The 23,916-nt window shown below is 39.8% G+C and overlaps 1 protein-coding gene across 1 annotated transcript in view; it reads left to right on the forward strand.

Annotated features, from left to right (window-relative positions):
• The first annotated feature begins 6,760 nt into the window (after positions 1–6,760).
• C9H8orf34 (chromosome 9 C8orf34 homolog) overlaps positions 6,761–23,916 on the forward strand; it is a 180,641-nt gene continuing 163,485 nt past the window's right edge. Inside the window, exon 1 of the mRNA XM_004588031.2 lies at positions 6,761–6,886. Coding sequence (XP_004588088.2) covers positions 6,818–6,886 — 69 coding nt within the window. The 5' untranslated portion in view covers positions 6,761–6,817. The remainder of the gene's footprint in view (positions 6,887–23,916) is intronic.

Raw genomic sequence — 23,916 nt, forward strand, 5'->3', positions numbered from 1 at the left:
ATACAACATAGGGTGCCTTAGATCATAGAAATTTAGGCTGGAGAAAAAAATCACCCCCCCCAAAAAATAACCTATCCTGAACTTCTGTGAGTTGTTTTGCATAGTTCATGTATACTAAATAGCAAACTCATAAATATGTTATTAGTTGACATTCTCAAGTACATGAAGAAAATATGTTGTTTCAAACTATATTTAGAATACTTGTGATATGTTAATGTGTTTTTCTTGTATATGGACATTAATATGAATCATCAAATGAAAAAATGTTAGACTGTCAACAATTACTTTCAATCTGATTTTTTTCTGTATTTCTTCTCCTGCTTTTTCTTTAATTGTTTGAGATAGAGAGAAAGAGAGAGAGTTCTCCCACCCTGCTTGTTCACTCTTTAAATGCCCACAATGGCCTGATCAGGGCTGGGTTGAAGCCAGCAGTCCAGGTCTTCACTGTGAGGTGGCAGAAGGCCAATTACTTGAGCCAACACCTGCCGCCTCCTAGGGTTGATGTTTGAAGGAGCTGGAAATGGATATCAAACTCACTCTGAGGCTGAACACAAATGCCTTTTTGTAAATACTTTATTCTATTTTTGATGATGTTTACATAGTTGAGAAGGATGCGTACCCATAAAATTAAAAGTTTTTAATCACTAGGCCAAATCCAGTTCCTTTCCATTTTTTTTTTTTTGCTGTTTCTTTTGCCATTATTAGTCCATTAAAGTATTAAATATTAGCTTCTTGCTCAATTGGCCATTTAAAGCACCCTGTTTTCCTAACAGGCAGAACGGAAAGGTGGGAGCTATTGAAGGACAAGTGGTAAAAGACAAGAGAAAGGCCAACTTCTCTTGGATCAAACATTAGTTACCTTTCATACGGACACAAGGAAGAGGAAAAAATATGGATGACCTTGTGTCTTCCAGCATATCCACAATAACTTAGTTCATATTTATTGAACAGCAGCTTACTCCTTGGCAGACATCAACCCAAGCGCCGGACATATTGTGTAAATTTATAGTAGCCTTGAGACACCTATCTATTGTTTCATTTTCTGGATGAGGGAGATGGAATTTAGAGAACAACTTTCTAAAATGTACAAGTTGGTTATATCCGAGAACCAGGATTTAAACCCATGACAGTGTTTTTTGTGTTCTTTGAATATGGCAACAGGAGGAGACGTAGAAAAGGCCCAGGAAAAAAAAAAATAACCTAAAATGTTAGCGTACCAACCAGCACAAGTATTGAGCAAATATGAAGGAAGTTCATTATTCTGGGAAAAGGGTTGCACATGCTGCAGAAAAACTCAGTCTCACTCTCGTTTGTCTGTCTTATGAAGTGTCATTCTGTGGCTAATTTGTTTCTGTTTGAAATGTTGAAATAAAACATTCTGTGAAATGTGGAAGATTGTCTTCTCCCTGTTTGAAGTTTAAAACATCCTTACTATCAATGTTTAAATTCAAGATGAATTTTTTCAGAACATGCCATTTTACAGGAAAATGTAAGAACGAATCACTGTGTGCTGAGGTTAAGGAAAAACCATCGTAAAATGTATGAGAACTTGCGAGCAGTGGTAATGATTTGGCACATGACTGTGCTTAGGGGTATTAACTGTCAAAATCAAGGGTTTTCAGACAAAAAGGTTTTAGCATATGTTTTAGAAAATGGATGTAGCAGAAAACATTTGTCACAACATTTGTCATTTGTTCCATCCAATTGGTTTTCACCAACAATTGTGTACAGTTGTTTCAGGTCCTGTCTGCAACATGAACAGAACTTCTTTCAAAAGAAGGAATAAAATAAGAAAGGGAGAAAGAAAACATAGAAAAGAGATAGTGACAGGTTGAAAGACTCTGAAAACACATAAGTACAAATCAATGTTGTTTTCTAATAGAAGCACTGTTATTTAAAATATTGAAAATATGGGCCCGGCGGCGTGGTCTAGCGGCTAAAGTCCTCGCCTTGAAAGCCCCGGGATCCCATATGGGCGCCGGTTCTAATCCCGGCAGCTCCACTTCCCATCCAGCTCCCTGCTTGTGGCCTGGGAAAGCAGTTGAGGACGGCCCAATGCTTTGGGACACTGCACCCGTGTGGGAGACCCGGAAGAGGTTCCAGGTTCCCGGCTTCGGATCGGCGCGCATCGGCCCGTTGCGGCTCACTTGGGGAGTGAATCATCGGACGGAAGATCTTCCTCTCTGTCTCTCCTCCTCTGTGTATATCTGGCTGTAATAAAATGAATAAATCTTTAAAAAAAAATAAAATATTGAAAATATTTGAGAGCATATTTTAGTAAGCAAAATCAGAGTACCACTATAGATAGGGGTGTTTAAATGAAAATAACCAAGTGTGTGATTATCGGATATGCCCCAGTGTTACCTAATGAATTAATTTATTCTTTTAGCCATTTGTTCACTTTTTGGTTTTCCAATCTTCCCAGGCATAGTTAGTTCAGTCACTGCTTTTTAATGCTCCATCATAAAACTTTGGAAGGAAGATAGTGTGATTCTATGTTCCTTTGAGAAACCTACTCTATCCTCACAATACCTTGTCTTCAGGGACAAAACTGTGAGTCTTGAGGGGTGAGTGTTACAGGGAATGTGATAACTGGAGAAGACAATTTACTGTATACTTTGGATGCTCTTAGGCATAGGACATCTTTACAGATGTGAAGGCATCCTTGTACTTTTTTTCCCTTATGAGTTAGATTTGGTTTAAATTTAGGCCGTGGAGGTTCTTTAACTCTTTGTGCTGGGTATGAAGTGGTGAGGCACTTCATTATGACTGAGCACCAGCTGGCATTTGCAGAGATGCATGTTTGAGAAATACATCTCATGTCACTTACTTCTTGATAGTGAGACTGCAGCAGTAATACATTCTGTCCTGGGCAGAGTGCCTAACTCCCCAGGGTGCACACCAAGCAGAATTGTTCTGCCTTACCACATCATCTTTTGTTTGCTTAGTCGCTTTTATTTTCCCCATCCTTTCAATAAATTCAGTGCCATGTTATGGCATCCCATAACATGTTTCACTGCTTAAGGATTTTTAACTTCTAACAGACTCTCACTTAATAGAGTGAAACATCAAGATAATATCATTTTGGAAATTATAAGCAAAACGCAGATCAGGGTTGATAGATTTATTGACAATTTCAATGTATCTAACATGGTCAGTTACTTGAGATGCAAAAAACATGTTATAAAATGCTATTGCCACAAACAATTTTAGATAAAGAATGCTTGTAAGTATCCCAACATGAAAAAATGAAATGCATCCTTTCTTCACTTATGTACTATGGAAGTCAAATGAGCTATTAACACGCCTGTTGGTCAAAATGAATTCAAAACAAAGGAATGCGACCCCACTGGAACACAGGTACTCGGGAGTTTGAATGTTTAAAACACGGGCAGGTTTCAAATATGGATTTATTTGCTAGCTATAACCTTGAGTGTCTTATTAATCTGCTGAATGCCTCAATTTCCTTATCTGAAACAAACAAACAAATATAGCTAATAGGATTAACACCTTCATCGCTTTACTCTGGCACTGAATTAGGTGGTGCAATATATGAAGTGCTTGCATCAGTAGCTAGTGTATAAGAATGATATATTCACATTGACTGAGAGGCATTTTAGGCAGAACTGTAGGCAGCTGTGCCACTCCCATCTAAAGGCCAGATGACTCCTGCTGCAGGTTCTTGGGTAAAATATTTGTCCCTGTTTGTTACAAGGATATAAGGTGAACCTTTTTAGGAAGGGATAAGTCTACTTTAAAACTAGTCATCTAAATTAAAAAAATAGAATTTCTCTGCTTGATGATTTCAATATCTAATTAATTTGAGTAACTACTTTGTTAATATGCCCTAATTGGTTCAACTAGATTTCACCATTGCTTTCCATCTCTCAGCAAAAATCATTTGTTTAAGGAGTGTGCAAAGTGTCTTGCAAATGGACTTAGACAAGAGCCTTAGTACATTCTATAAATTGGATTCTGTATACTTGTAAATTATGCTGACAGGCACTTTTGGAGCACAATGAGGTCAAGCCGGTCTCATTGAAGATGGCCTTTTCATGCTGTAGCCAGGCCGATAACCGAAGAAAGGATCATAAGGCAACCATGTCACATGTGAAAAAAGTTATTCAGGCTAATCTAACACAATAGTTACTTTTTAGATAATCTTAAAAGAAGCTGAATAATGCATTTCTTAAAATGTATAGCAATAGAATAGGATCTCACTATCAGCTTTGTTGAGACAGAACAAATTATATGAAACTGTATGTTGCAATATGTAAACTATAAAAACCGTACTAAGCCATTATTTCACAGTTTTAGAAAGCTTGTAGTGTGAAAGGGAACCACTGTCTGCATGCAATTAACAAAATATATAAAAAAAGCCGAGTATAAGTACCATGAGCCAGAGGTTAACCTGAAAGAAGAGGACAGGATTGAATTGATTACTTAGTTCCGAATCATTCATGTGGCTGCTGTTTAACAGGTCCTACTACGTGCCAGGTCAATGAACATAGCCCTATGCTCAAACTGTCATCTCTAATTTTCAGGTTGCTTCAACTCCAGAGCTAGAAACACCTGAATCAAAGCCAAGTACCCCTCCCCTAAGAAACGAACCAATTACACCCTGCCAATAATATTTTGGGTAGGTTGCTCAACTCATTTCTAACTTTTAAAATCAATATGTTAATTAACTCTCTTTACAAAGCATCCTCTGCCAGTGTGATGGCTCACTGGCTAAATCATCACCTTGCAAGCACTAGAATCCCATAGGGGTGCTGGTTTGCGTCCCAGTTGCTCCAGTTCCCACGCAGCTTCCTGCTTACAGCCTATGAAAGCAGTATAGGATAGCCCAAGCCCTTGGAACCCTGCACTTGCATGGGAGACCCGAAGCAGGCTCCTGGTTTCTGGCTTCGGATCGGCCCAGCTCCAGTGGTTGCAGTTACTTGGGGAGCGAACAAGAGGATGGAAGATCTTTCTCTCTGTTCTCCTTCCATTAGTAAATCTGATCTGCCTTTACAATAAAAATAAATAACTTTTAAAAAGCATCCTCTTCATGGCTGTAGGAAGAAAATGTCTGCTTTCTGTAAACCATCCTGATTTTCCTGTACAGCATGAGTTGAAAGTACTGGGCTTTTTATCTAAACCAAAATGTCTTTCTTAGGGCGGCTCTACACCATCATTTATGGCAGTAGAAATGTTGATTTTCATCCTTTATACTTAATTTCTGCTAAACATATTTGAACAATACTTAAGTACCTTTGAACGACAATGGAAAACACTTGGTAGACCCAGGCACCTCACTTGGTCAACTTAACTCTCCACAGACAGATCACTCTGCATTTGCTTGAAAAGATAGAGCTTGGCCACTTACCCATCCCAAACCATGCCCATTTCAGGCTGTCAGTGAACTTTAAACTTCTCCTTACTCTGGCAATTTTTCATATCTGATTTATTAAATGGAAGGGCTTTTCTGCTGTATTCCAGTTTTGGAAGTACAGATTACAGCGGAGAAAACAGAACATCCACACAGATGGAGTGTACTTTAAGGAAACGTAGCCCCATCATTCTAGATGCTAATTTTTACGATCCACACTTCTTTTGATTTCGGCAGGACACCAGGACTGGGAGTCAAGGATATTGTCGTTGGGTCCTCGGTACCTACTCACCATACCACTAGCTCTGTTTAGAAATTTGAGCTGTCTGTGTATTTCCTTCCACTTGCCTAAAATAAGAAAAGAGCTGGCTAAACTGGAGGAGCTCTAGAAGCATCTACAGGGCACCTTTTGCATCAGGGTAGTGTAGCCTACTGATGTCCAAGGCATGGGTTAGTAAGGCAAACTTGCAAGCGACAGGCTGGCTGGCTCCTTTTTGTCTCCCCTCTTCTCCCTCTCAAATCCTAAAGGTTTACTCCCTCAGCCCTAGACTGCGTGAATTTGGGAAATTTTCAACTGGTTTTCTGTCTCTATTCACTCAACTACTTGCTCTCCAGGACAAGCCAAAATTTAAAAAGGTTGGTCAGTTTCATTGCCGAGGTATATACCTTTAGACCCGCCCACTTTGCCCCGACTCTGGTCTTCCCAGACCTGATCTAGTGTACTAGGTCAAGCAAAAGGTGTCCGGGATCGGCTCACAAGGGGAGGTGGGGTTAGATCCCCTTCCGAACTGCATTTGTAGCTGCCAAGGAGTAGCCAACAAGCATCAGATTTATGTGCACTTTGAAAGAAGCACCGTCACCATTGGCTTTTGGAGCGGCGCTATCGCTAGGGGGCGTGTGGTAGGGCGAGCTCAGCTTCAGGCAGCAGCAGCTCGGGCAGTTCATTGCAGGAACCTCGGGGAGGGACTCTCCCCACCCCCGTGGGCGCGGCGCGCTCGCTCCCACACTCCCGGAGCGTTCGAGCCCCGCCGTCGCTGCCGGGCCGCGTGCGCCCCCCGGCGCGGTTGTGGGAGCCGCAGCACCTCGGTGCCTGGCTGCCCGCCTCCTGATTCCTGCTGCTGCCGCCCAGAGGAGAGCAAGAGCCTAGACCTTTCAATTTCCCCGCTGCAGCCGGCGCAGCGGAGAGCCGGGAAGGTGGGAGCTAGGCAGCGAAGGCGATTAATGAGTTCTCCCATGGCTCCTGGAGTTGTGTGAGTTGGCAGCAACCCTCTCGGATATCCTTCTCTCAGAGCTCCGAGAGCTCGCGGCTCCTCAGGCTGCCGCCCACGCTCGCCGGCCTGACTGGGAAGCCGAGGCTCGGAGCCCGGGGCAAGGAGGGCTGTGCCCCACCGAGGCGCACGGCGGCGCGATCTTCCCGCACTCTCTAGGCGGCCCCTCTGTCTCTCCATGGCGTCTCACCAGCAAACGCGCATCCAGGCTTACCTGGAGAAGAACAAGATTGGTCCCCTGTTTGAGGTAAGGTGCTGTGGAGGAAAACGGTCAGGTTGTCTCTGGGGGAAAGGGTGCAGAAACAAAACCAAAAACAACCCCAAAGGATGGAGCGCGGAGGAAAAAAAAACGCGCGCGGGAGAGGGCGTCCCTAGTTCCTTGGCATCCGCGCTGTCAGCGCCAGGTGTCTTGGAACTCGGCGAGGCGGGCGCTTGGCCAGTTACCTGGACGCGGACAGGTGAGCTCAGTCTGGCAGGGGAAGTTTGAATCGCTATCCTGCACCTCACAGCCTCGTGTCCGTCACCCAGAGAGGCTGCGACAGGTGATGCACACGGGTGCGCGCAGTGCAACTATCCTAGCCACTGTCACCTTTTTCTTGAAATCCACGCCAGCTTTCGTGTTGGATTTTATTTATTTATTTTTTAAAAATGTGGGTAGTAATAGAACCCGAAAAGGGAGAGGAGGTTCTTAGCTACGGGAAGGACTATGGCAAACCGGAGACAAGCTGAAGCAGTGAGGAAGGGGTGGGTTTATAGGCGCTGGCGTGTTGAATGAAACTAGAAGAAGGGTTCCCGAAGAGTGCACTGGTGTTTTAGGGAAAGAGATAGGTGTTTCGGAACTGTTTTCACGACTCTGAAAGAAAGGACTGATGACAAAAATACAGGAGAAAAAAAAAGCGGGAGAACAAGGGAAATGAAGAGCAGAAGGTAGAAACCCGCACCTGCAAAGCACCCTGCCAGTTGCCCTAACGCTGGGCAGAGGCGGGGCATGCGGGGCGGGTGAGGGCAGTGACCGGCTGGTTGGGGCACCCACCATCCCTTCTCTCTGTTGGACCTTCAATCCAGTTACCTACACAGCAGCAGCGAAAGTCCGTGAGACGGACGGGGTATCCCCCGCCCCCGCCCCCAGAACAGGTGTAATTATTCTCTGGCGGAGGGGAGGAGGGGTGAGATTGCAAATCCTCCACTGAGCAAAAGTCGGAACTGCAGCAAGAGGAGTGGAATGGATTGGAGATAGCGGATGATGGGGCAGGTTCCCTGAGTCGGAAAGGAAGCGGAAGAGCTCTGCAGAGAAAAAATTAGTACTAATGGGAAGTAATGCCTCTGTACAGAAGGGATGCAAGAATAAGGGTGTGGCTATCTAGGGAGGAGGGTCTTCAAGCAACCAAGGTTTGCAAGATACCGTGCTTTTATTTTCTGCACAATTTCAACTACTGTCTTGAAAGAGAAGATCACTGTTCTCTGTAGCAAAGTCCTAACAGACTTTAATCTTGTTTCTGCAGAAGTGTTAGCGAAGAAACTCCCTAAAAGAGTGAAATTAAATTGTTGTAGCTACCCCAAATCTTTGATTTTACTTTTCCTTATTCCCTTATTTCATTGTAGTTGTGTATGAGGGCAGACACATCATAATTCTCTGTGAAACAATGTGTTCGTGGTATCTAAACAATTATAATAAATACACTTGGAGTGTGTGATTGCTGGCAGCTCTTCTGGGGTATAAAACCCAGGTACCAAGATGAATAGATGGACTGTTTTTAATAGTGCCAATTCTCATTTATTTGCTAACTTACTAAAAAATTCTCAAGATTCTTTTCAAGTGACAAGAGAATTTGGAATATATGCAGATTTTCTACTAATTGGGAAATAAACCCAACTTGATAATTCTCACCTGCTCCTCCCTTCTCTCTTGATGCTCACCAATTACTTCTGCACTGAAAAGCTTTAAGTGATGGCACATTGTCTCATGTAAGCTTTACATCTCTCTCTCACACACACACAAACACCACCGACCATATTTTATATTTTATAATTTGTTGAATATCTCCTAATCAATCCACTTGAGATTTGGCTGCAGTAATGAGTAGTTAAGGGTTCATGAGCCCAACTTTACAATGTAAGAGAAATAATGGGTAAATTAGGTTCTAAAAGCAGGATGGTACACAGATCTTTCTGCAAAAAAAAAATTATCATAGAATTTAGCTTTTTTAAAAAATTGGTCTACTTTAAAGACAGACAGACATCACTCTGCTGACTCACTCCCCAAATGCTCACAACAGCTGGGGCTTTACTAGGCCTGGGACCAAAGCCTGGAGCTGTGAATTCACTCTAGTTCTCCCTCAAGGGCAACAGGGGCGCAGCTAGGCTACCACCTGCTGCCTCCCAGGGTCTGCATCTCTGGGAAGTTAGAATTAAGGGCAGGAGCTGGGACTTGAACTCTGACACTCTGATACGGGACGCAGGTATCCTCACTGCCAGTTCAGACATCTGCCCCTTGGCCTTTGGATAAGAATTATACACTTGTCCTAAAAGTGGAAAAATCTCACTAGCTCCTTGCATACTGGATCATGCTGGAAAACCAGTGCAGACATCACTGCTTGTGAATGTTAGAACTTCCAGGGATTTACTCAGTGGTTCTCCTAAGAACTGTTTCAAGAGGTCAGGGTGTGTGTGTGTGGGGGGGAGGGGTGGTGGTCCTAGGAGTCTGAATTTATTTAAGTGCAGCAAAACTTATTACTACTGTTTTAATTCCTGGGCCATATTTCAAGTAGCGATCATGCAAGGGAAACGTCACTTCACCGATCACAATTTGAAATAGGCAGTTCTAAGCTTTATCTCTATGCTTGGCTGTGATTTGCTGTATTGAGTCACAGGAGTTGCTAATGTAGTCATCCTTTAGTTCTGAAAATGCACCATATTGGTGTGTTTCCTTTGTGGACTTTGTAAGTTGCAAGGTGTGTTTTAAGTGAAGTTGTTGGAGCGAGACACCTTAAAAAGAGCACAGGAATGTTATTTAGAACAATAACAAAGAGAACGCATGACTGGTGCTGTGAACCCCCAGGTCCCTGTTTTTTAATTGTGGGGCTTATTTCCTTAGTTTGGCTTTTCAGTTTATTAGTTTATTTCTGGTATTTTTTATCATTTGAGATGCTTCTAAAGTGTTGCATGCACTATGATATTCCAAAATGACTCTGAATTGAAGTCAATTTTCTTTTCAGGCAATTTATAAGCATAGGTTTATATTACCTTTAAATGTGATTTAGGATGCTTTGAAGTATTTGCAAAGTCATGACTTAATATCATGCATCATGAGTAATGATGAGCACTGAGGTTTTTAATAAAGAATTATGAAGATATAATGTAAAAATGGCTAATATCCCACAAAAATCTGACACTGTTGTAAGACATAATCATTCTAATGTTGTGAGCTTATTTAAGTCAGGCAAGCAGGCCTAGACATCCATCTCTAAGAAGTGGCCACAGTATTGGGGAACTATAGACCTAATTTAATTTCCACGTGTCGTTCCTGATTTAACTGGCATGGAAAGTATCATTTTCCTAAAACTGTGTCTATGAAGTATGTGAAAGTTCTCTTGCTATAAATCAATCAATCAGTCAATCAATCAATAACTCCATCCATCTTGGCTACATTATATGGTTCTGTAGGACAGTGGAGTTGAGGAAAGGTTACGAGTTCCTCCTTTATGACCAGAGGTAGAATTCCCGCACCCCAATTTCTCTTTTTTTAAATTAATTTTATTTTTATTGGAAAGTCAGATATACAGAGAGGAGGAGAGACAGAGAGGAATACCTTACATGTGTTGATTCATTCCCCATGCAGCTGCAATGGCTGGAGCTGAGCCAATCCAAAGCCAGGAGCCAGGAGCCTCTTCCGGGTCTCTAACACTGGTACGGAGTTCCAAGGCTTTGGGCCGTCCTCAGCTGCTTTCCCAGACCACAAGCAGGGAGCTGGATGGGAAACAGGGCTGTCGGGATTAGAACCAGCACCCTTATTGCGTCCTGGCATATTCAAAGTGAGGACTTTAGCTGCTAGGCTACCATGCTGTGCCCTCAATTTATCTTAATGCTTAAAAAAATAGATCTATAAAGATGTAAAAATTTCACTACAGTTAAAAGATTAGGAAACAAGACTGGTGATTGCTAGATGTTTAATTTTACTTGGAGTAAATTATGTCCAATAATTTTCCTCAGTGCTTGAGATTATGAAGATTATTTTTCCTGTATCTGAATTTGTAGTGATGTTTAAAATTTCAGAGATTTTATAGGGTGGATGAATGAAGAAATAGCTTATTTTTACCCAATTTTGCTGAAAATCCAAGTTATGCATTGTTATTGGTTTACTTCAAAGTAATTTTAATGTCTTTTAAAATGTATTTTAGACCATACATGCAATTTGTTGGAAATTGCTAAATATATCAATTAAAAATAACTAATGAAGCAATTTTATTTCTACAAACATGTTTCATAAAATATTTTCACATATGAAAAGTTTTTGTAGGACATAAATTGGACATTATATGAAATGATCCAGAGTTGTGAACCATCTAAATGTCTGGGGAGAGAATAGCTGGATTACTGTTTACTCATAGATTTTGTTTTTTCATTTTATTAGGCAGGTAGAGAGGAGGAAGTGAGGGAAGAGAGAGAGGCTGACTCTGTATGTGTGTGTGTGTGTGTGTGTGTGTGTGTGTGTGAGAGAGAGAGAGAGAGAGAGAGAGAGAAAACTCAAGAGTTTTCTCAAATCTGCCAGGGCTGATTTTACACCAGGAGTTTACAGCTGAGTCTGGCTCCCACACAGGCATGAGAACTCAAGCCCTTTAGTCATCCTCTGTTGTTTCTCGGGGTTTTCATTAGCAGGAAACTGGACTAGAAGCAGAGTCCTGGGACTCTGAAATTGAACAGTCCTATATGGGAATTCTGACCACTGAGTCTTATTTGCCCATATATTACTTCTTGTCTTCTGTTTTATTTTAATTTTTATGTTACAATTCCATAGGCTGTGAGATTTCCTTTACCCCCTCACCAAATTCCCTTCCCCCAACTGAATTCCCCCATATTATTACAATAGTATAATCCTTCATAAGCAGTCATAAGTCAATCACTCTGCTCTTTAAGTATATCCTGACACTGTGGGTAAGACAATGGCAGACAGTCCAGCATCCTATTGTCAAGATACATATAGCAGTTTCAATGGGAGTCCATCTTTGGTCTGGATGTAAAGATGCATACTGCATTATATCTTTACATTTGGATATTAAAGTCTCTACTGCACAATTACTATGTAGTCTCTTAAGTGAAAAGCCATAAAACAAAATCAACAACAGGAATAAAGTTTAAAAATTTAGAACACCATGTAGTTAAGTAACATGCTAATGAACAACCACTGTGTCGATGAAGAAATGAAAAGAAAAAACAAACCTACCTGGAAAAAATGATGCTACTGTACGATCTATGAGTCACTGAAGAATTTAATGGGAAAAGAAAGTATTTTGAGGAAATGATACTAAAAAAATATCAAAACACATGGTTGCAGCAGAAAGAGTATTGAAAGGGCTATTGATCTTGTATTTTGCATAAAGTTTGCCTTGTATCAGAGGTAACATATGCTGTTTTTCCTTTTGAGATTGACTTATTTCATTGAGCATAATGGTCTCTAGTTGGGACCCTTTAGTTCCAAATCGTAGAATTTTGTTCTTTTTAATAGCTGTGTAGTATCCCATGGAGTAGATGTACCACTGTTTCTTTATCCTCTTTATTGTTTATTCCTCTTTAGATGGGCATCTAGGACAACCTTGCTATTGTAGATCGTGCTGCTGTAAATGTAGGGTTACAGATCCCTTTCTCATATGTAGATTTTCTTTCTTCGGAAATATTCCCGGATTTGGGATAGCTGGCTCATAGGGCAGGTTTATTTTCAGTTCTCTTAGCACTCTCCATACTGACTTCCATAGTGGCTGTACTAGCCTACACTCCCATCAGCAGTGAAGGAGGGTACCTTTCTGCCCACATCCACGCCAGCAGGTGTTGTTAGTGGATTTCTGAATGTAGGCCAACCTCACTGGGCTTAGGTGGAACCTCAATATGGTTTTCATTTGTATCTCCCTTATGGCTAGGGAGCTTGAACATGTTAACACATCCAGCTAAGTAGCACATGTATTTATATATTGAATGCATAAACTGACGTGCAAAGATATCTGCAATAATTATTATTTTTAAAAAGTAATTTATTTTTATTAGAAGTCAGATTTACAAACAGAAGGAGAGACAGAGAGGAAAGATCTTCTGTCTGCTAATTCACTCCCTAAGTGGCTGCAACAGCTGGACCTGAGTTGATCTGAAGCCAGGAGCAAGGGGCTTCTTCTGGACCTACAACACAGGTGCAGGATCCCAAGACTTTGGGCCGTCCTCAGCTGCTTTCCAGGCCTCAAGCAGGGAGCTGAGTGGGAAGTGGGGCAGCTGGGATACTGACCACTGCCCGTGTGGGATCCTGGCTCATGCAAGTCGAGGACTTTGGCCACTAGGCTTCCATGTTGGAACCTGTAATAATTATTTATAAAGACGTATTTATTCATTTTGAAAGTCGGAGTAAGAGATAGGGAGAGAGAGAAAAAGATCTGTGATTTGTTGTTTCACTCCTCAGATGAATGAATAGGTAGGTGAATAGGTACACTGCAAAGGTACATGTCTGTATGCTTTTTTATGTCTTTTATATGAGTGTAGAGCTTCATTCTACAGGGTGAGAAATAAGTGTTTTGTTTCATATTTTATTGGTGAAGAATCGATGGGCTATGAACAGGGGCCGATAGGTGTCTGTTAAAGTGACCAAAATATAGATTTATATGCTCTCCTCAGATACAATTAGTAAGTGAATAGCCTCTTAATGCTTATTCCTTTAACCTTAAAGAAAGTATCTCCATGCATTTAATTTACCTTTACACGTGACGAATAACTTTTAATTATGTACTTAGCTACATAATCAGCTGCTGGCCATTTTTTCCTGTTTTAATATTTGCTTTAAGAAAGGAGCTTATAAATTAATCCATATCACAGGATAGACTATAATACATAATTCCCTCTGAAAAGTGCATTTGTATTTAACAGGCATGAGAATCACTGTCTGTTCAAGCTTTGGAAAGTCATTTCATCTCTGTAAACATTGGTGTTTTAATCTGTAAACTAATAGAAAAGGAGGATTTAATGAGAAAATAAAAATGCCAAGAAACCTGGTTTGTGCCTGACACTTGGTGGACACTCAGCTAATTTTGACTTTCTTTATATTAAATACTGCCATCTCTCTTTTCTGTTAAAATCAATGGTCCAGTGGGTCACATTCCAAACCCTCACTGGAATACACTTGGCACGGGTTGGGGCAGACCAGGCTGAGTCAGTTCACGTCATCCACTGGCAAGCCCAAGTGCTGAAACTGTGTGGGGGCCTGGCCGTGTTTGGTTGCGAAAAAAAAAAAAAAAAAAAAAACAGTACAAAACACAAAATGCCAAGGTGAAATGGCCTGTGCTAGCAGGGAATGCAACACCCGACCAGCACTCCTCCCACTGGTTTAGGTGAGGGACAAGAGTGTGATGGGCAGAGCCGGGGAGAGATGCGATACTCATTGGTTCCAATAGAGGTCGGGGCTCAGAAGAGAACCAACCCAGGGGTTAAAACCATCAGCTGATCGGAGTGATGGACTATGGCGGGCACTGTGCTTACTAGTAGTACATGTAGGAGCCTGGACTGGGAATGCCTCAAAGTTTTTTTTAGGGGGATTCCCCTGAACAAAATGGAGGAATCAAAGCATTAATCAAAAAAAGATGGAAAATGGAGTAGATGAATCAACCACCTCAGCTTTATGCTTGCAGCGGAAAACTGGACAAGGGGAAACCCTAAGACGGACTATGTCAATCAGTGGACTCTGCACCAGCCTCATCATACCTGGACTGTTGCTGATGATATGTTGGTGCTTCTAATTGTTCGAGGTGACGCTCTGCTGGCTCTGCCTACAAACCTGAGAGGGCCTACCTAAGAGGCGGTTGAACTTGAACTGGACAAGTGGGATGCTGGACTCTGTATGGTGTAAACTTTTAATTAGGGAATCTCAACGGAACTTGAGCTGTGGTTATGCATCAAGGTGAAGGAATTCATGATGGGGGAAGGGTTTGGGGTGAAGGGGGGGGAATCCCAGTACCTATGAAATTGTGTCATGTAATGCAATGTAATTAATGAATAAAAAAAAAAAAAATCAATGGTCCAGTGACAAGCTCAGGTGGATAGATGCTTTTGAAGTTTGGTCTGGTATCCTGGAACTCAGAAAGTGGATCAACTGTTTTAAGTTCTAGCTCTGATGGTTTTGGGAAAGTACCATGGCAATGGTGTAATGTAGGGGACCACTCATCCAAGCTGTGTGTGTGTGTGTGTGTGTGTGAAAGAGAGAGAGGGAGAGAGAGAGAGAGAGAGAGGGAGAGAGAGAGAGAGAGAGAGAGAGAGAGAGAAGGAGAGGGGGAGAGAGAGAGTAGAGAGAGAAAGAGAGGGATAAAGAGAGAGAGACTGACTGATTTTTGGGGGACAGAGAAGGTCTTGCTATTGCATCACCACAGTGAAAATGTAGTTTGGAAAAATTTGGAGACATTTTGTATGCCTGGAAAACAGTCCAGAATATCTTACTGGTTCAGCAGCCATCTGCCTCATCCTTAATTGAAATAATTTACACAAACCAACTTTTCCTTTTCTTCCCTATAGAAAAATTGTGTTTTAATTTATATTCCTTATCTTCATTTGAGATGATCCTGTTGGACTGATTCTTTTGATCTCTGCTTACATTCTGTTTGTTCTTACTAGAATATAAAATGCTTAATGAAGAATATTTTGCCAGTGCTTATGTTTTCATGCGTAGAAAATGTAGCTCATGCTCTACTCGGGTTGCTTCAAGCATAAGAGCCACTGTTGTTGTTCAGTGAGTTCAGCCGCTGATTGCAGTGTGATGCTGGCATCCCATACAGATGACAGCTGGATGAGTTCTTCCTGCCCTGCTTACAATCCAGCTCCCTGCTAATGGGCCTCAGAAAGCGGCAGAAGATGCAAATTATTCAGCCCCTGCCATCCTTACAGGTGACCCAGATGGAGTTCCAGGCTACATGTCTTCAGCCTGGCTCAACCCTGTCCATTGTGGACATTTGGGGAGTGATTCAGCAGATAGACTATTTCTGTTTCTTTCTCTTTCTGTAAATTTGTTTTTTTCAAATAAATAAATGAAATCCTTTTTTCACAAATGAGTTTTCAAATGCATTTAATATTGTGATTTACTTTTTATAGGCAGAAAGAAAGAAAGACAATGAGAGTGAATGACAGAGAGAGAGAGAGACAGAGGCCGAGATAATGACCATAGGGACGCACAGACAGGAGTTCCCATGTTGTTGCTCACTCTGCAAAAGCCCACAGCATTCTGGGCTGCGCCAGGTTGTAGCTGAAAGGAAGGCAATCCAGGTGTCAGGCATTCCACTACTTGAGCCATCACCTGCTGTGTTTCAGGGTCTGTGTCAGCAGGAACCTGGGACTCTGTTTTCTGATGCCGGCATCCAAACCTCTGACTTAATTTCTAGTCAAGTGTCTATCTGTCCTATACATTTATAAATGATACAGGACCAACCTATCATATCTGAAATGTATGTGTGGTCTATGACTAATCATTTGCCACTACAAATTTGAGAATACTCTCAGAAGCATAAGGGAGATTTTGCTTTAATGAAAATTCATTCAGAGTTTGTTATCTTTTCAGTAGCTATTAAATTCTTCAGTATGTGATATTTGGAACTTCATTTACATCACTGGTACATATTTATGTGGTACTGATATATACACTGAGAAATACAATACAACATTTTTTTCTCAAAAACTTTAGTGTGTTTAGAAAATGAAAGTCTATTTGGGGCACTTTAACCTATTATATTGTAATGATTTTAGAAATGCTTTCTTGGTTTTCTGATTATATGTTTGCTCAATGCCATACTCATCAATACATTACATTATTATAATGCTGAAAAGTAAGGAATGCTTTGTCATTGGTTTTTGAGATACTTGCTATGGAATCAATTACATAAACCAGTTAAGGCCAGAGGCATATTTACTAAGTAAAGCAGGTTCTGTTACTGTTGTTTTGTTCTTGGATTATATAACATATACAGATGATTGCATTGCTACTGGAAGTATTCTACATAAAAGACATTGAAAATGTTACATCGAAAGTTGTTCCTTTTACACAAATGTGAGAGAAAGAGAAGTTCTTTTTTGAAGCATAGCCTGGAGGGTTTAGGAGTGTATAACTCCTGCTATTGTTTCACTGTTGGAACATATTGATCTAAATTCATAGTGACAAGCTATATTGCATTGAGAATGTTTTGATTTGTTTCCACATGGCACACCATATCTACTTTTATGAAATAAACTTCATTTATCAGATTTATTGTAGCTGTTTGCTTTTGAGACATTATCTTTAATTCAGTTTTCCTTCACTGCTAAGAATTCTCTGTAGAAAACCTACTATTGTTTTGGTCATTTTATCCTTTTCTTTTTTGATTTTCCAAAGATTTATTTATTTGAAAGGCAGGGCATTGGAGAAAAACAAAGAAAATTACCACAACAGCCAGAGGTGGGCCAGTCCAAAGCAAGGAGGTGGAAACTTCATCCTGGCCCGCCCCCACTTGGGTGCCAGGGGCCCCGAACACTTAGGGTATCTTCCTTTGCCTTCCCAGGTACATTAGCAAAAAGCTGAATTGGAAGCAGAGAATTTGGGACTGACATTATAAGTCACAGGCTCTGGCTTAACCCGTCATGTCCTGATACTAGCTAATTCTTGTTTTACTAATTTGAAAAGTATAATAATCATCTTAGTATAAAATCATTTGGTATTTAGATCAGTGATAGTTTTTTAGACAAAGAACATTCTGTTCTGACTGAAAATATTCAACAAGCAGTTCTATAGTATCTTTATTCTTAGTGATATTCTAATGATATGGTAAGCAATGCATTAAGTTTATGCAGATGACAAGTATTGTACCCTGTGTACGTTCTGAGAATGTCCATAGTTTCCAGAAAGTTCCAGCTTTCACTGAATTCACTATTCAGCCAAAACACAGAACTGTGTATATAATAGGCAACATTCCATTCTGAAAGTCTACAGATTGTACGGAATACAAGAAAAAATCAACATTACTAAGTTTATCAATATTTCAGGTTTAGGAAATAATATTCCAGAAGAATTTTTGAGGCTCTTATACATTAACTTTTAAGTTCTTGTGAAAGCCTTTTTGGAGAAAATGAGTTGGCCAGTAACCTGGATAAACATCATGCAGAAAGATGGCTCTTGAAGAATTTCTTGCCCTGAGTCACACTGTGGAGTGGTGGTAGAAACTCTACAGTCATTGTAAGACTCACATCAAGAAAAATGTAGTTTTGTCTACTGAAGGATACTAGAGAGGGAAATCTTAGCTACATTAGCGACTTTTTATGAAAATTAATTATAATTTTGTAATACCCACAAAATTCATGTGAATATTTTGTATTATACAAGTAACAGTTTAACAGCATTAACCCTCTCCTGCCACCCTTTGTTTCCCTGCCCACCTGTGGCAAACACGGTTGTGAAACTTATGGTGTAATCAGACCCAGAATGTTGGGCATTATCACAGAGAATTAGCCTCTAATTTTTCCCATTTTGTCTTCTTTTTTTAGTTTATCTTTTTCCCTTCCATGATTTGTGCTCTATATTCAGACTTCTTAGGGGAATACCTTAAATTCTTTCTGGAATAACAATGAAGATAAACTGTCAAATATAGCATGAAGCAACACACACTTAATCTAAATTAATTTTGGTACATTATAGGATATAAGCTGTTCCTGTTGATACATGCCATTGCTACTAAAGTATTTATTTGGCTCATTCCAGACTTTTTTGCGTGAAAAATTTTACTTTTCAGTATTGTTTCCTGGGAGAAGTCTCATGACCAGCCAAGACAAAGCTAATTGAAAAGGGAAGGTTTAGGACTTGAGGCCTTTGCATGATCTGTTTCTTCTTTTTTTTTTTTTCTGACATAATGCCATTTATATCCTGGGTTAAGCATTTCATCAGAGAAAACTTCACAGAGTATGCCTCTCATCACCTTCACCGTCAGCCCCATCAGCACACATGGTTCATTTTCACTGCAGTTTTCATCAATCACTGACATTTTCTTATTTATTTGTTCAGTGTGGGACACCTCCCTAAAGACCAGGTATTTGTCAGCTTTGTTCTCTGAAATACAGTGTTTTTATAATGCATTGTAGTCAAATACCTACAAATGCTCATTTATTCTTTTTTGATGATGTTTGTTTATTTTAAAAATTGGCAGATAAGTATTATATACCTATTCATTCTTATTCCTCTTTTTAAACATTAAGGATTAGGTAATGTTTTCTCCAAGTAGTATATAGTAGAGCCATTAAAATGTAGAAAAATTTATTTAAATTATAGATGCAATATTTTACCACTGTGCAAGAAATGTAGAAAGAATAAACAAGAAGAAAATATATAGTTTATAAGTGATATTTTATGTTAATGAGCTACATTTAAAACGTTAGATTTAGAAAATTAATAAACCCCTTTTCTTAACAAGATAGACTTGACATGTGGCCTATTTTTGCTCTTGTGCAATTCATCCAAATGTTATAAGCTTTTTGTATTATTGCTTTATTACATTTAGATGGTTTCCTCTTACAGAGACCCCTATTGTCTCTGATATGGTTATTGTATTGTGTTTAAGATTAGATTTATTTAAAAAAAGCTTAGATTTATTGTCAGTTAATATCTTTAATGCAGATTTTAAAAAATATTTATTTATTTTTATTACAAAGTCAGATTTCCAGAGAGGAAGAGAGACAGAGAGGAAGATCTTTCATCCAATGATTCACTCCCCAAGTGACCACAAAGGCCAGTGCTGTGCCAATCTGGAGCCAGGAGCCAGAAACTTTCTCCAGGTCTCCCATGCAGGTGCAGAGTCCCAAGGCTTTGGGCCGTCCTCAATTGCTTTCCCAGGCCACAAGCAGGGAGCTGGATGGAAAGTGGAGCTGCCGGGATTAGAACCAGCGTCCATATGGCATCCTGGCACGTTCAAGGCGAGGACTTTAGCCACTAGGTCACCCCGCCGGGCCCATAATGGAGATTTTTTTGCAGAGGCCTAGAGGAAAACTCTCCTTTGATATACCAAATTAGGAACAGCAATGAGAGGACCACTGTACAGTAGAATGATAATTGAGTAGTCACTTGAGTAGTAATAGTGCCAGGTAGGCAGGTGCAAAGAATGAGTCCGGGTTTTCAAATACAATCCCACTATCACGCCATCTGCATTCCTCCCTGTTCTTTAAAGTCCTCTTGTGGGGAAGGCATGCCACCTCGCTGCACAAAGCTTTGTATTATTTCATTTGGGACTGCAGCTCTTTGTAGGAATACTCAGGGCTGAAACACAATATACATGAAAGGAGGAGAGCTAAAGCAGTCTCCAGGAAGTAAGGGAATGCCTTCTTGTAACATAGTTCTAGTCCGTCGAATCTCTGCGGGCATGTCTCAGGCCAAGTTGAAATGTACTCTACTATTAACATGTCAACAGCTGTCTGCACAGGATGGCTATTTCACAGAAGTCTTTCAGTGAATCAAATTTGAAGAACCTTTTATACACATCATCTTATAGGTATATTACAAAAGAAGAACTGAGATAGCACAAAATATTTTACACTTCTTTCTTTTTGTTTCAGTTATGATTTAAAATTTATTCTCATAACCCAGTGATCAATCTTTTTTTTTTCTTAAGTAAGTATAGCTAGCAGATTATCAAATAGGTTCAATGAGTTCTTTACAATGTGTTTGTACCACTTTCTTATTGTCAAATTAGTGCTGGTGTCAATACAATTTGATTGTCCTGCCTCAATCCATTCTGCTAGTGGCTGATATGTTAACTGTACCAAATAGGAATATTCATATATGCCATTTCCATGGAAAAAATAGGTAGAAATGTTTGTTGTAGTAATTAAGTTGACACTAGGGAGTGCCTAGGCTTAAATCCCTCTTCTATTTTTAAATTTTCTTTTCTTACTGATTCAGATTCTGAGAGGTAGTAGCTGATGACTCAATACTTGGATCCCTGCCAACCACATGGAAATCCTGGACTGATTTCCATACTCCTGACTTTAGCATGGTTCAGTGTAGGCTGTTACAGGCATTTGAGAAGTGAACTGGTGAACGAAACATCTGTTTGTGTCTCTCTACCTTTTATCAAAAATAAATTTTAAAAATACCTAGTATTGTTTTCCTATTTCTTATAGCCATGCTTTTTTTCAACAGCGGTGTGCATTGGCAACTGTGAGCAGAATGTAGAATTCATATAAATTTAAAGGATAATTGAGGTTTAAAGGGTCTCCTTGCTTGTGCTTTTTTGCTTTTAGCTGCTCCTCTAAATATCCAGAAGGATGAATTCATGGCCCTGGGTTACAGAGGATGCAAACCTCTTGAAACAGTGAATTACGGGGTGAATCCAAATTGTTGTCATTCCAGGTCTCCCATGATTTTCATTGACTCCATATACTGCCTTTGGTAAATGCCAGGGTAAATTTCCCTGTTTTCTCAACATATACAAAGTCAAAGTTTTGCTTGATAATCTATTTGAAACTCCTTTTTTCACCCTAGAATCTTGTGGACCAGTTTATTGCAAATAGAGCCTGAGATGGAGTTTTTCGTGCATATATTTAGTTGTGTTGTACACTTCGGAGTTGCACCCTGGAGAGAGCCAGGGAAGTGTGTTTGAGTAGTATGGTTCACCTAGAAAGTTCTAGAAATGGAAGATAATGAAAGTTTGTTTTATAGAAGCAGGGTTGGGTCTATGTACTTGACATAAAGCCATCTTCAAAAACAGACCGTTTGGAGGACAATTCTAGAAAAAGCCTCTTTTTCGCTAAAAGATCTCAGCAGCCAAAACCCCTTGTAGCTGGCAGAACGAGTGCTTATTTCTGAAGGAAGGCTGTGTGCACATCAGCACAGTGCTGAAGGTGCTTCCCTGTCACTGTTGAACGACCTTGGATTTTCCACTCCTTTGAGCTTCCATTGTGCATAAGAACTACTCATTCTATTCAGTATTGTGGTTCATCACATTGACACGTAAATGCGTCCTGGATTCTAGGTTGTTTTCTGTCTATATTGCTAATTTTTTTCTAATGGTCCTAAGTATATAACTTAGCATATACATGTTGTAAAATTCCCATCAAGGGGGCTGGCTTTGTGGTATAGTATGTAAGGCTATTCAGGCATCCCGTATGGATGCTGGTTCGAATTCTGGCTGCTCCACTCTGGGCAAGTTCCTTATTAACATGCCTGGGAAAGAAACGTGAGATGACCCAAGTGATTAGGTCCCTGCACCCATGTAGAAAACTTGGAAGAAGTTCTTGTTTTCTACCTTCTGTCTAGCACAGCGCTGGCCATTGCGTGCATTGGATGAGTGAGCTAGCAGATAGATGAGCACTCTATTTCTCTCTCTTTCTTCCTTTTTCTCTAACTTGGCCTTTCAAATGAAGTAAGTCTTTAAAGAAAAATTTCCATTGAATACTTGTTGAATAATAAATGAATAAAAGAAAGCATAGTGTACAACAACACAAAATAACATTTGTCTTACACACAAATCAGGTTGACTTTCACATTGTTTCCAGTCTTCACAGAGGAAACACATGAAAGGTCTCAAATCAGGTGATCTATAAAAATTAAAGGAATTTAAATGTCTAGGGATGGTTGTATGAGTCAGTGGATCTTTCTGTGTTTAAGCCAGATTGGTTTGAATGTTCTATTGTTCATGACAGAAGGAGTCCCAAGTTAAATAAATTGCAAATATTGTAACTGCAAAATTGTAAAAAATTGCGAAAATGTGTAAATAACATCCACAGGAAAATTATGCATGATTCAATCTGTGCATGAATAAGATAAATACAGTTAAATTGACATCTGTTTGATTGCCTTCTTTCTCATATAGATGGAAAATTTGGGATTCAAGTAGAGGGTTTGGTGTTATGGAGTCTCATACTAAATAAGCGATGAAAGGTGTTCATTACAATAATACAATATGTACAGATCAGTTCTGAATTTGATTTTTTCCTTGTTAATATAGCTTTTATGTCTTAATATCTGAATGTCATGCAGTGGTGAACTAACAAAAGATAGTTTGACAATTGTTGCTTTACTTGTGTTGTTATGGTGTTGTCAAATCTATGTACATTTACTTCTGTGTCCTCTTGTATTGAACGTGTTGTTAGAGGAACATTCAGCTCAAAGGAATGGCTTGTAAGAGCGTCTGCTCCTCCGTGCAAAAGAGCAGCTTATGAAGAGGACTTTATACAGCAATTGTATTTCTCTGATTGAATTGAAAAGTAGATTTAGTTATGATAAAGTGAAGTTATCACCTAAATTTTAATTGTGGACTTGGAAATGTGCTAAATTTCCTTCTTATTTTTCTTTAGCTTGGCATTTTGAGCTCCCTATGTAAAAACCTTTTGTTTTTGGAATTGACAGTATTGTTCCTTTCCAGTTGCATCTTTTACTTTTTAATTTTTTTTCTCTCAATCTCTTTTATTGATAAGAATTATAAAACATGAGTTATTTCACTCTTTTTTTGCATTTTTTTAAACTGGTCTCACTTTATTGATAAGATCTCTAATAAAATGTTGAATAGAAGTGACAAGACTTAGTGTTTCCTGACTTTTAGAAGAAGCATTGTTGCAATATGAGTAGATTTTTGTATATGGATATCTTTGAATAAGTTGGAAAACTTTCCTTCTTCTAATAGTTTGGTAAGATATGGGATATGCACACCCATGAAACAACTTATTTTTTTTTCATTTTTATATATTTCCAAGAATGAATTTAAATTGAGGACTGATAGAAATTCTGCATACTGGGAAGTAAGGGTACTATATGGTAAGCATCTCAACTTCTGAATAAAAGCAGAAATCCTAATGGGGTCGGTGCAATGGGTCAACTGGCTAATCAAATGAAACTTTTGAATATACATCTTAAATATGATACTGTGTATTTTCCCTTTGCCTGTATATATCATGTCATGGCACACTTAAATGTCAGAAAGTTAAACTTGTAGCCTGTATTTAGGGAGTGTACTACTGTGGTATTATGGGGAAATATGGTGGAGGGGAAGGGACAGGGGTGGAGAACAAGAACAAGGGGAGGGAGAGGGATAAATC

Source organism: Ochotona princeps, chromosome 9 (assembly GCF_030435755.1).
Source record: "Ochotona princeps isolate mOchPri1 chromosome 9, mOchPri1.hap1, whole genome shotgun sequence".
Taxonomy (NCBI): Eukaryota; Metazoa; Chordata; class Mammalia; order Lagomorpha; family Ochotonidae; genus Ochotona; species Ochotona princeps.